The sequence below is a fragment of the Gigantopelta aegis genome, chromosome 6 (assembly GCF_016097555.1).
Source record: "Gigantopelta aegis isolate Gae_Host chromosome 6, Gae_host_genome, whole genome shotgun sequence".
In the NCBI taxonomy this organism is placed as follows: Eukaryota; Metazoa; Mollusca; class Gastropoda; order Neomphalida; family Peltospiridae; genus Gigantopelta; species Gigantopelta aegis.
In genome coordinates this window covers 6,502,157-6,516,494 of record NC_054704.1, presented here as the reverse complement: position 1 = coordinate 6,516,494, position 14,338 = coordinate 6,502,157, and the positions used below count along the sequence as shown (strand labels likewise).

Sequence of the window (14,338 nt, the reverse complement as noted above, 5' to 3'; positions counted from 1 at the left end):
TCCTCAAATCGTAATGGACTTATCAGTCTTCCTGCTTTATTACAAGACAAGACAAGACAAGAATTTTATTCTCATAAACTGCACCGAGTGCAGTATGGAGAAAATATAAACAAAATAAGTTACAAAGTGTTTTCTGTAGTGGTAATGGACATACTATTTAAGTAATATTAACCCGGAAGACTGACCCTCTCAATGACAATTTGCAAATATTTACATAGTTTACACAAAAGTGATTTTTTAGTTGTAGAAAATAACTGGTAAAAGGTAATTGCACTTGCTCTATTGGTATAGTAACTAGATATATACACATTTCGATCAGTAGATAAAGACGTACATTTAAAAATATAGTGAAACTCATCACCAACATCAGTGTTGCACAAGTGACATATTCTGTTTTCTCTCTCAATATTAAACCATCTACCGGTTTCAATAGGAAGTCTGACATTTCCAGTTCTAAATTTACAAAGAATTCTAGCATTTTTTGTTGAGAGTTTCAACAAATAATTTTCTAATTTAAATTCATGCTTAAACATTCTGTAGTTAATACCTTTTGATGAATCAAATTTATCACTATTCCATGTTTGTAAGTACTGGTCACATAGTATTCGTTTAACTGCATGTTTTAACCACAAAACATCCACCTGTGTACATGAATATATATTACATAAACCACATTCATCTAATATACGTTTTATAAAGGATAACCAAGTACATGGTATAGCATTAACGTTATGGTTATATGATGCCAACATGTATAATATACCAGACAATTTAGATTTTCTACTATTAACAACATTTGCCCAGTATGTAATCATTCTAACTTTAACACTAATAGACAGTCGGTATCTACCTAATTCACCATAAATCATAAAGCTTGGAGTCGACTTATTAACACATAATATATATTTGCAGAACTTGAGGTGTAATCGTTCAATGATATCTAAATTACTGAAGCCCCATATTTCACATCCATATAATAGTATAGGTTTTACAATCCTGTTGAACAGGTCTAATTGACAATCGAACTGTCTGCATTTTTGTAATACAGCAAACATAGACTTTAAGGCTCGATTGATTAGATCTTCTTAGCATTTGTGAATGACCCAGATTTACTCAACACAAGCCCAAGGTATTTAACTTCAGTTACGATTTCTAAGTTTTTATTATTTTATGTAAATTTATTCTGTTTTGTTTTTGAGTTACTTCTTGAAAAAATCAAAATTTTAGTCTTGGCTGCATTAACTTTAAGTTTTCATGTTTCACAGTATATTTGAAAACAATCTAGTTGATGTTGTAGGTCATCTACTTAAGTAATTTTGTAAAACCCTTGATTAAGTAGACTTTCCCATCGAAAATCACAAAACTGACCAATATCGTCGTCCCAAAGAAAAGAAAAGTATCACTTGGGTATCGTGAGTGGTCATTTTTGCTCGAACGTACCCTACCAATAGGCCTAATAATTAATATTCATTTTTTCTTTGGATTTAAAAAAAGAGAAAAATACTGTAACTCCATTTCGTTCTATTGATGCAAATTGAAATATATTTAGTTAAATAGTTTGTTATACTATCAAGTCATTTATGTTGTTTTACAAGTCAGGTTGATGAAAGCGAAGCGCTTTGTCGTAAATTAGAGCGTTTGTTTACACTATGCATAGAGGAGATGGACGGAGTTGACGTCATTTCGCCCCAAGCTATACCACCAGACGTCACAAAAACGAAACAAAATGGCTGCCCCCAGTTAGCAGGAATAATCATGTTTTTTATTAACTCAAAAATTACGCGTTTTTCATTTGTTAAAGTGTCAGTATGTGTTGGTGGTCCGGGTATGTATCTTTCCAACACATAAGGCTCTTGTTTGAGTTGACCCTACCTTTAACAAGCCAGCTAAGTTTAAAGTTTTGAAATATTGGTAGCATTACAAATTATGTCTTCTGTGGGGGTGGGGGGGGGGGGGTTAAGAAAGGGAATTCATTTGAGGATTTAAATAATAATTTGTTGTTAATTAAAAAAAAATAAAAAAAATAAGAAGAAGCTTTGTTCTTTAATTAACATCGTGTAGTTCGCCAACTAACATATTTTTCTGTCTGGAGCAAACGTCTGAACACCAGTCAATTTCCTTGTTCTTTTTTGCTAAATTTGGCAAAGTACACGCCTGTGGGACGTTTGGTCTCAGGCCACACTTAACCTTTCCCTATCAGCGACGTCTGGGCAGCGAGTTTCTTTAATATCCGGAAAGAGTTGTTCTTTTCACGTGCAAGGGAAGCTGAGAGGATGGAGGACAGCGGATTAGGTGGAGAAACACGTCGTGGCTGGAAGAGAGACTGATAATGTTGTTCCCTCCGGCTAAATTAGCAACTGTTATGACTCTTGAGCTTTCTGTTACTTTAAACAATGTAAATGTTGACGAACAGGCCATCCATTCTGTATATTGAATCGTTGCTTAGACTGTCCAAGTCATTTTCGTCAAGAAATATTGAAATTACATTGTATTGCATCTTCATAAAGCATGTCATGTATATAAGTGTGATTATAAAATGTTTTATAATAGTTGTGTTGTGTTGTACTGAGTTGTGTTGTGTTCTGTTGTGTTGTACTGAGTTACATTGTATTGTATTGAGTTGTGTTGTACTGAGTTGTCACGTTGTGTTGTATTGAGTAACAGTTGTATTGTGTTGTGTTGTATTGAGTTGTATTGTACTCAGTTGTGTTGTATTGTACTGAGTTGTGTTGTGTTGTTCTGCACCGAGTTGCGTTGTGTTATATCATGTTTTGTTGTGTTGTACTGAGTTGTGTTGTGGTGTTGTATTGTATAAAGAACTGTGTTGTGTTGTCTTGTCTTGTACCGTGTCGTACATTATGTTAGAACGTAACGAGACGTTGGTCAGCTATCATGTGATGAATATAACTGTTTTTATGTGATGAATATAACTGTCTGCCTTAAAATAAACAAATAAAGGGACGTTTAATGACACCCCAGCATAAAACATATATCGGCTAGTGGGTGCAAACATAAATATGAATATGATTATTTACATTAATAATAAAAATTATATAATTATGTAAAAACTCACTGTCAAGATATGTGTACAAATACAGATATCATAAGTAAGTATATTTTAAACTTTTGTATAAAAATCAATATATTTTTTTATTTTTTTATTAATTCTGGGTGGAATTTCAAATATTCCTCCACATTTCGTTTACCAAATAAATATTTCCTCATCGGCTTAATATGATTACACTGCACCTAAATGTGGCGCAGTGTTCACTGACAGTGTTCACGCTAATGAATGTCCCTTTTAAGAATAAATTAATGTCCTAAATGTGTTTGACCGATGTAAGCATCGCACAAGACTACTTCATTATTCTTGCATCGCCTGTGGGAGGACTGCCAGGCTCATAGGACTGGCTTGACAGAATGGACCTTATTAGCGATTATTATGTGGAAGACATTGAGATTCTCTGCCATTACCACTGCCTCCCCCCCCCCCCCCCCCCCCCCCCATACACACACCATAGCCACTACCTCAAGTAGAGGTCAATATGCCAAACTGAACCATTATCGTTAAGTTTGGCATGTCGCCGCCAGATACAGAATCTGTCATCAGCATGACACATAAAAAAGGACTCGCCTATAAACACCTTCTGAATCCATATCCAGCAAGTCTTCCACCCTGGTCTTCCTGTGCTGTCGCTGTCTTTGTGTTGAATATACGGATAAGTAACTTTTTCTTTTCTTATTTTTCTTTCTTTCTTTTTTTATCCCACTGCCCTCTTTCCTTTCTCTCCTTTGAATTCCATCTCATTTCTTCCCGATCCGGCAACTCCTCTTATCTTTCAACTTCTTTCGCTGTCCACCTCCACATCCCAGTCCTTGTCTTTCCAACCGCGACAGGTGCTTGTCTCTTGTGGCTATATGTGCCACACACCTGCCATTCCCCATCAGCTTTTAGCTGTGGGCTTAGTCTGACCACTTCGGGGAGTGTTCAGTAGTTACTTCTGGCATTGTTAAGAGGCACTTGTAACCACCTATTATGCACATAAGTAACTCTTGAAGATATAACCAGTTGTAGGATCTGGTTAACCTCTTTTCATTGGTGATAGCAGCTGCTGTTCCTGAACCAAGGCCCGTGCTTATAAAATGTTACATTCTAGACTGAAATCTGTAATGACGTTCCATTACGGCGTCAAAGTCTCAGATCTTATTACAGTCTTGATTCTAGACCCTAAAAGTTGTATAAGCACGACGCTAAAAGTGTCATGGGCACGGTGCCTGTTCCTCACAATTGTGTTGGCTATATATGATAATCGGGTTGGCGTAGCCCGAGTACGCTGACTGTAAGAGAGCTACCTAGTAGAGGGTTGGAGTTGTGACATACGGCTGTTCCTCACAATTGTGTTGGCTATATATGATAATCGGGTTGGCGTAGCCCGAGTACTCTGACTGTAAGAGAACTACCTAGTAGAGGGTTGGAGTTGTGACATACGGCTGTTCCTCACAATTGTGTTGGCTATATATGATAATCGGGTTGGCGTAGCCCGAGTACTCTGACTGTAAGAGAGCTACCTAGTAGTTGGTTGGAGTTGTGACATACGTCTGTCCCGGTCCTGGACCATCACGTTCAGAGCCGGTTAGCCCGAGTACTCTTGACTGTAAGAGAGCTACCTAGTAGAGTGTTGGAGTTGTGACATACGTCTGTCCCGGTCCTGGACCATCACGTTCAGAGCCGGTTAGCCCGAGTACTCTTGACTGTAAGAGAGCTACCTAGTAGAGTGTTGGAGTTGTGACGTACGGCTGTCCCGGTCCTGGACCATCACGTTCAGAGCCGGTTAGCCCGAGTACTCTTGACTGTAAGAGAGCTACCTAGTAGAGTGTTGGAGTTGTGACATACGTCTGTCCCGGTCCTGGACCATCACGTTCAGAGCCGGTTAGCCCGAGTACTCTTGACTGTAAGAGAGCTACCTAGTAGAGTGTTGGAGTTGTGACATACGTCTGTCCCGGTCCTGGACCATCACGTTCAGAGCCGGTTAGCCCGAGTACTCTTGACTGTAAGAGAGCTACCTAGTAGAGTGTTGGAGTTGTGACATACGTCTGTCCCGGTCCTGGACCATCACGTTCAGAGCCGGTTAGCCCGAGTACTCTTGACTGTAAGAGAGCTACCTAGTAGAGTGTTGGAGTTGTGACATACGTCTGTCCCGGTCCTGGACCATCACGTTCAGAGCCGGTTAGCCCGAGTACTCTTGACTGTAAGAGAGCTACCTAGTAGAGTGTTGGAGTTGTGACATACGTCTGTCCCGGTCCTGGACCATCACGTTCAGAGCCGGTTAGCCCGAGTACTCTTGACTGTAAGAGAGCTACCTAGTAGAGTGTTGGAGTTGTGACATACGTCTGTCCCGGTCCTGGACCATCACGTTCAGAGCCGGTTAGCCCGAGTACTCTTGACTGTAAGAGAGCTACCTAGTAGAGTGTTGGAGTTGTGACATACGTCTGTCCCGGTCCTGGACCATCACGTTCAGAGCCGGTTAGCCCGAGTACTCTTGACTGTAAGAGAGCTACCTAGTAGAGTGTTGGAGTTGTGACGTACGGCTGTCCCGGTCCTGGACCATCACGTTCAGAGCCGGTTAGCCCGAGTACTCTTGACTGTAAGAGAGCTACCTAGTAGAGTGTTGGAGTTGTGACATACGTCTGTCCCGGTCCTGGACCATCACGTTCAGAGCCGGTTAGCCCGAGTACTCTTGACTGTAAGAGAGCTACCTAGTAGAGTGTTGGAGTTGTGACATACGTCTGTCCCGGTCCTGGACCATCACGTTCAGAGCCGGTTAGCCCGAGTACTCTTGACTGTAAGAGAGCTACCTAGTAGAGTGTTGGAGTTGTGACATACGTCTGTCCCGGTCCTGGACCATCACGTTCAGAGCCGGTTAGCCCGAGTACTCTTGACTGTAAGAGAGCTACCTAGTAGAGTGTTGGAGTTGTGACGTACGGCTGTCCCGGTCCTGGACCATCACGTTCAAGCCGGTTTGTTGAAAGCGGCGTGACAGTAGTCACAATATTTAAACCAATTATCTAGCTTTGATAGAAAAAACTGTTTAGTCCTCTTTCCCTCTCAGTAACAAATACTTAAAGTATGTATGTTTTTGTTTAACGACACCACTAGAGTGAACCTTACAGCTGCATACCCCCCCCCCCCCCCCCATACTGATGTTCAAATAAAATGAGTTGCATTAGTAGTTTTCTCAACAAACATTATCCCCCACGTACGCTGTGTATCAAGTTGGATTGCACGGGCGTAGGAAGGTGCCAAAAAATGCGGAGGCGGGAGGGACGGCACACACACACACACTGGTAACATACAGAAAGAAAAATAAATCTGGTTTTATTTGTTTTGTTTCACTACAAAACAAATCTTCAAGTCTTCCCCTTTAAATATACAAGTAAATATTTCATGATAACCGCAAGACAGTAATTAGTCAAGGGGTCCAACCTAAACCGTATGACACATGCTTGAACTTCGTATACCACTACCAAAATGGCGGATAAAGCTCGCTTCGATACACGACGGTGAGTACATTTTGTCTTACAGCTGCATGCTGAATGCCTTTCTGATTAAAATAATATTGCGATTTATACAATCAGACGGCCTAAGCCTATATCCTCTCCTTCGTGCGACAAACATTTTGAATAAGATTTGTTTTGTAGTGAAACAAAACAAATAAAACCAGATTTATTTTTCTTTCTGTATGTTACCAGTGTGTGTGTGTGTGCCGTCCCTCCCGCCTCCGCATTTTTTGGCACCTTCCTACGCCCGTGCAATCCAACTTGATACACAGCGTACGTGGGGGATAATGTTTGTTGAGAAAACTACTAATGCAACTCATTTTATTTGAACATCAGTATGGGGGGGGGGGGGGGGGGTATGCAGCTGTAAGGTTCACTCTAGTGGTGTCGTTAAACAAAAACATACATACTTTAAGTATTTGTTACTGAGAGGGAAAGAGGACTAAACAGTTTTTTCTATCAAAGCTACATAGTTATTTAGGCCTATTCTTCGTTTTAAATGTAACGATTTTAGAAAAAAATACATGCAAATAATATTCACTGCTATTTATAAATTTATATTATTGCATAATCCAATCAGGATTACCGATAAAAAAACACGTCACATCAAAGTTTGAATTTGATCTGCATCTCCACATTGACAAAGAAATCACTGGTATTTTAATGGATACTCGATAATGATTTTCTATATATATGTACTGTATATTTTTCGCAAAGAATTTTCCAGGAAACCATTGTTTATATAACTAGGCCTACATTGAGTGGAAAGCCTTACAATTTTATATGTGCAGCTTCCCGCCAAAATTATTTTTAACTTTTGTTTTGGAATGTAAACATCATACCTTCTACTATATGCCCCTTCCCCCCCAGATTACAATATAACAATTTAATTTACAAACTTGTAGGATGTTTTGTTTGTTGCAAGAATCTTTAATAGACGACTGAAGGACATTATGGAAACGCGAGTTCAGCTGATAGCTAGCTGTCTTTAGCCAGAACATTCGTCTCTGTCGGCCCTATCTAGCTGAACATGACATCAGCTTATCAGATTTTGTGGATTCGTAAGATTTGTTAACCTACGACTGGAATCTTGTCGTACAGAATGCATCTTTCTGTACATGGCTTGCACGTACATTACAACTTAATCGATATTCTCGAATAATTTATGGAAAGAATATGAATGGCATCAATTAATATGTAAATATTTATAATAAAACAATTTTTAAATAACGATCGAGATGTGGCACTTGTAGGCCTCTACATAAATCGATTAATTTGTAATTATTTATAACACAATATGGCTCTTGCAACTTGGAGAATGCACCTTTAGTTGAATAGGTTTTAAAATAGGTTTTAGCAAAAAAAACAAGTGATTGTTAAAATGTGGGTTGCCTTTGTATTTTGCATGTCAAAAGATGGTGAGGTTGCAGCTTTAAATAACAGGAAACACATGTCACAATAAGTGATGACGTAGTACGCATCAACATTAAAGAAAATGGCTGCTCCTGGCCAAAGAGCCTTTGCTCAAAAGTTAAATAAGTAAGTTTATATCTATTTTATGTAGAATTTGGCTATTTTTAGTCTTTATCGATTGATTAATATAACAAACTGCTCGTTAAGTTTAACATTTCCTTGACTTCACTACAGTTAAAGGAGAAATGTAACATTTCTACCGGCGAATTCCAGTCGTGACTTCCAGACATTTATATTTTTATATTTTTAATTTTTTTGCTGTACTGATGATAACATCTGGCAAGACTTCCTTATTTGCCCCCTCAAACAATTTGGAAGGACTTTCCTTTGGCACTGTCACTAACCCTAACCCTAACTCTATTTATGATAAGTATTTATAATGTTCTTTATTAAGTTTATACGTGACAGTCACAGTGAGTCACAGTAACAGTGCCAAAGGAAAGTCCTACCTACAGACTATAGTCCATCCCATCCTCCTACATAAAATGTTTTTAGTAAATAGGCCAAATTTCAGTTATACTCTCACCCTGTTGAGTTGTTATCTGTATTAAAGTCCGAACTAACATGTTAACAACTACAATAAATTGCTCTCCTACTTTTATTTTTTGTTAGATTTTACCCACATTTTGTTCAGACAAAAATCTTGAAAAAAACATTACAGTGACACAGATTCCACTCACTAGATGATAACCATGTCAGCTATATCGACTTCGCTGAGATCGCATAGGGCAAAAAGCATGTAATTTTGAGCTGGCTGCCATTTTGACTTTTTATGGAATATTCTCCAAGAGGGGTGAAAGGATATGATAATCTAACGTCATAACATGTTATGTTATAATTTATAAAAGCAAATGTGATGACGTCATATTAATGGGATTTTCTAATTACTATTTTTTGTTTAAAGATACCACTAGCAATCATTGATTATATATTAATTATGTCACATACTTTGGAGGCTTTCACCCCTCTTGAAGAGTAGTCCATAAAAAAGCAAACTGGCAGACGTCAGAAAACTGCATGTATTTTGCCCTGTGTCAGAACAAAATTTGGGGGAAATGTAACAGTAATTAAAGGTAGGAGAGTAATTTATCGTAGTTGTTAGTAATTTGGTTCAGACTTTGAGTCATGCCATTTGTGATTTTTTCCTTTTTTAAAGTAATACGCCACCTACCATTTGTTTACGTTCCCATTTTTACAGTAAGACATGTAGACAGTCATGTAGCTAAGAAATTGTAAGTATATCCAATTCTTTGTTACATTTTACCTTAAACATTTCTTTTTTCTACACAGGAACCAAAATAGGTCAAAAACACATGACCTGTATGTCAATTAAAACATTTGTAGTTTTCTTATGGCGATCATGCCAAATATATATATATCAAAGTGTCATCTGCATGTGTATGTTTATTTTTACATACTAGTGAGTGATGTCAGTAAAAATGTGAGGTCTTACATCAATCATTTTCTATGGAAGCAAATAAGGGCGCTAAAATTTGAAAACGTAAACTCAGGATGTAGAGCTATAGTTTTACTTTAAAAAATATGACTATTACTAAAATATATATAGTCAGTATTATATTTGAATAAATAGTAAAAGAATATTTAGATAAAAAATAGAAATAACCAAAGCTAAAAAAAATATAAGAAGTTTGTCCCACCTTATGTTGCAAGCAATATTTTAAACACCATGCAGCAATCTGCTGACCGCTAAATCAATAAAAATAATTATAAAAACAGTTCCTTTTTTATTGATTGCTTCAAGACATAAATTCAACCATGCAAATTACAGTAATATAATTTGTTTTTATGACATTTTGTGCTTCTATACTTGAAACTAGTAAATAACATGACTCAAAAGAGTTGTGTGTTTTCGTTGAGTTAGTGGGGGTAGGCCGATTGTAAGCATGTGTGTACTTTTGATTGCATTAAATAGGTAGATTTTTCTGCATTGTTGGTTGAAGTAACAATTAAAAGTTTCTTCGACTAATAATTATAATAAAATTACAAAGCAGTTTTAAAATATACTAATACAATTATTAAGTTCCTCGAATCACCAGGGAGCCATGCTATCAGTGGTTATGTTTGATGTAAGAAGAAAAGTAAAAGTGTTTTGAAAAAAACAAGAAAAACAAAACAATTTAGAAAACAATTGGCTCAGAAATAATAGAGCTCTTATAGTAAATTCCATAGTATAAAAAAGGCATTCCCTGTTGGACGGACTATAAGTAGCACATAATAGAGAATGGTTCCCCAGCAGCCAAATTAAAATCTCAGATCTCTTAAAGATCACGCACATGTTTAACTAAAGATATAGCACAAGTGTCTTGGGATGAACTGTTTGGCAAAAAGACCAGAATTGATAAACATTCTCCCCACCGTTGCCCTGGTGATGTGAAAGGCTGTACCCAGGGTGTACATGTCTGAAATGGACACACTCGCAAATACTTAAATTAACACACACCAGAGACATCTCATCAGTTTTAAAATTGTTTTTATTATTGTAGATCACACACGCGCACGCATGCACACACACACACACACACACACACACACACATGTACTTGTTATTTTTCTGTAATAAAGATGTGGTTATGATATGTCAAAATCAAATTAAGTATAATTAAATATTATGATTCGTGTTACAGCTTATAGCACCTGTTTTTGTTATAATTTATTTTTATTAATTTTTGTAGGTGTCTAGTGGGAAATGCATTTAAAAGATCCCTAGCTGTTAATAAAAAAAAGTATCTATAGCTGGTTTCTCTTAAGATTTTATGTAAAAAATTACCAAATAATTGATATCAAATAGCTGCTGATTAATAGTGGTGTCATTAAGTAAAACTAACTTTAACATTACCTTTCATCTGTCTAATGTGTTGTACTGTTTTGTGTATTTTCACAGACAGGGGGCAGCAGAGGTGAGAAGACAGGTGTCATCCACTGTTTTGTTTGCTCCACCTGAACTCACAAAGAGTGTCAGTGGCCTCAACTTGGCTGTAGCTCAACATGGACAAGGGGTAACAGATAGTCATGTTCACAAGCATGGACATTACTACAAGATATTGTGTTATTATATTCACAGATCCAGTATGTATCTTCAGTGTTTGAGATTAAAAGTTTTCGGCAGTATCCCATTTGGATACTAACATTTCTAAATCTGGTATCCCACCTTAGAATTTAGTATCCCACTTAAATGAAATTCATAAATAGCATCATAACTAACTTGGACAATACTGTTCTCGTTCCCTGCCTATTGCTACGCTGATATCGCAATTGAAATCACAGAATTCACAATCAAACGGAATTGGCAGACAGATTTGCTTCATCCATTTTTGTGTAATACTGACAGGGCTTCTAGATTATGGTAGCCCCACTCCCGTGGCTAGTGATATTCAATGTTGGGCTGGTAAATAACTACTATTGCCATGCCCAACAGCTAGTGAATTTTTGTTAGTCAAATGTTGCTGTTAAGTCTATTTTGTAAATATGAATATCTCACCCCACCCCCCAATGTTAGTGATTTCAAGCTCTATCTCCCATTAAGTAAAGTAGGGCTAGTGAATTTATAATCAGGGCTAGTACATTTTGTAAATCACTGATCCCAAGCTAGTGGATTTTATAAAAATTCTAGAAGCGCTGACTGACAAAAGTTAGTATTAAGCAGTAATTTATAAGTGTTCTCGACATTACTAATGAATAACCTACCCGTAGAAATTTTCTGCAAACGTGGAATCAATATCTTAAATAAAATTTGAAGGAAGGAAACATCCAACAAAAACAACAGTGACTTAGTCTATTGCTCCAGCTCGAAAATACTGTTACTTGTCTTAACTTCGTCAGTAAATGACAACTTGCATTGTTTCAATGAAAAATAAAAACTCAGGATTAAAAAAAAAACCATTAGCCTATATGGTATCCCGGCGGGATACTGGGTTTTTGAAATCGGATATCCAAAATTAAAATCTAGTATCCCCAGGATATCGGGATACCGTTAATCTCAAATACTGATCTTGAAGTTAACAACTTGGTAATATTCAGTTTTGTGGCTGTCTTGATTGATCTATTAAAGTATGCAGTACATTTTAATTCTACTAGTAAACATTATTTTATGTGTATGCGTGAATTTAGATGAGTGCTTATGTGGATTTTGTTTTCCATAGCTTGAACAAAGTGTTATTTTTGTTATGAATAATGAATTTTAAAATACTTGAAGTTAACCTTTTAATATCTTTTTGAATGCATGGTTTTACCCATAGTTAATAATTTACAAATTAAAATTTGTACAGCTCCTAAGCAGTTTAAAAATGCTGTACCGTTAAACTAACAACGATCCATTTATTTTCTTTATTACCATAGAATGCTTCTCTCCTTTTTCAACAGCTGCATCCGGCTGATGGGATTGAACCCCCAGATTTTGAAGACTTTGTCATCCAGAACCAGTGTCTGATTGAGCGTGACCCATTCCGCGATCTGCTGCTGTACCCAGAGGATGACATCGAGGTTCACCAGATCCCACGCACGTGTCGCACCGTCAGCCCCGTCGTCCCGGAGATCAGGTTCACATGATAACCACTTTTAGATAGTCCTTGTAACACTGCCATGTAGCTTTTCTTGTTGGATCATCTCTTCTTCCTCCTCCCCTCCCCCCCACCACCACCACCACCACCACCAAGGCGGGACTTAGCCCAGTTCGTTTTTATATTTGTTTTATCATGCTCAATGGGTAGGTGTAAACCACTTGCACCGACCAGTGATCCATAACTGGTTCAACAAAGGCCATGGTTTGTGCTATCCTGCCTGTGGGAAGCGCAAATAAAAGATCTCTTGCTGCCTGTCGAAAAAAGAGTAGCCTATGTGGCGACAGCGGGTTTCCTCTTCAAAAACAGTGTCAAAATGACCATATGTTTGACGTCCAATAGTCAATGATAAGATAAAAAATCAATATGCTCTAGTGGCGTCGTTAAATAAAACAAACTTTACTTTTTTTTCTTTTTTTTAATCATTTCACATACAGCAAGAATAATAGTTTGTAACACACACTGAACTCAAAGTAATAGAAAACACATTGGTCACACGTGATTAAAAACTTAATGATAGTTTGTTGAATGCTCAAAATCACATCAAAGTTTTCAATAATTGTTACATGTACGTACATAAATGCATTTTGAGTAATATTTCAAATGTTTTATCTTTTCAGCAATGACATGGATCCTATCGTGAGTGACTGTATCAAGCGCTACACATCAGAGTATACAGCTGTTACTCGCAGGTAGATCAACTTTATTTGGTCCACACTAAATTAATGAGAGTAATGAAACCTTCAGTTGTATGAAATGCCATTAAAGACAAAGCTTGTATTACTGACCAAGCTGATATTAAAACAGAAATCTGTCTTACAAGTATATATTTTTAAATTATATTGATGTTGATTTAGAAGTAATTGTTTTCATCAGTTACTTCTGATAGTATGTTGGGTTCTGTGGTAAATTCCATTCATGTATTGACTTAAAATATAGGTATAATAAAATTGGATCAAATTATTTTATCAAATGGTTTTTTCCCATTATATATTTGGGTTAGTGGTTTAGCTTTGTGGGCTGGTGAAGATTTGTCCGATACTGCTGTAATCTCAGGATGTTTTGAGGTTGAGAAATTGTTCAATGACAGGACTTTCACCAACAATTGTTATGTTTATCTCAGAACACTGGTACCTCAAACTTGTTGGTTTCTTCCATTCAGCGCTGAGACAAGCAAATTTGGTTGTACTTATTCCATTTGAAATTATAGTAATTTAATGTTGTGGAACGTTGTTTCTGTTATTTGTAAGTAATGTTTTCATTGTTTTTCTGATCATTACAATCTAAATATATATCTTGACACATATTGTTTCAGATATCAAAAGTACAGTTCGAGTTTTTACAGCAAGGATCGACTGTCAGAGTTAGATGGAATTATTCACCAGGAGTACGAGATCGATGTGGAAGATGCACCATCCACCTTTGACAGGGTATAATTATTAACTGTCTGGGGTTTGCACTACAACAGAGAGTTTACAATCATATTAATGGTCCTCTTCTTCCTTTCTTTTTTTGCAAAGTAAAGACTGACAAAAATCCATTTAAAAATGGTGGAGGTTTTTTTCCACTATTAAAGCCTTTTTTTGCCACTAAACAGTAACAACTTCTTGCGTAAATTATCAATTTTTGTTCAGTTTGGTATTTGTAGTAGTTTCAGATACATTTGATGCCAAACAGAAAAGGTGTGTGTCTCCATAACTCGAGTCAACAGCATATAATTACAGACTTAT

General features: G+C 37.0%; 1 protein-coding gene across 5 annotated transcripts in view; it reads left to right on the top strand.

Moving 5' to 3' along the window:
- The first annotated feature begins 8,036 nt into the window (after window positions 1-8,036).
- LOC121375683 (dedicator of cytokinesis protein 7-like) overlaps window positions 8,037-14,338 on the top strand; it is an 80,018-nt gene continuing 73,716 nt past the window's right edge. For all 5 annotated transcript variants that reach the window (XM_041503261.1, XM_041503258.1, XM_041503260.1 and 2 more), the window contains exons 1-5: window positions 8,037-8,097; window positions 10,934-11,048; window positions 12,412-12,587; window positions 13,229-13,300; window positions 13,924-14,038. In XM_041503261.1, coding sequence (XP_041359195.1) covers window positions 8,054-8,097; window positions 10,934-11,048; window positions 12,412-12,587; window positions 13,229-13,300; window positions 13,924-14,038 — 522 coding nt within the window. In that variant the 5' untranslated portion in view covers window positions 8,037-8,053. The remainder of the gene's footprint in view (window positions 8,098-10,933; window positions 11,049-12,411; window positions 12,588-13,228; window positions 13,301-13,923; window positions 14,039-14,338) is intronic.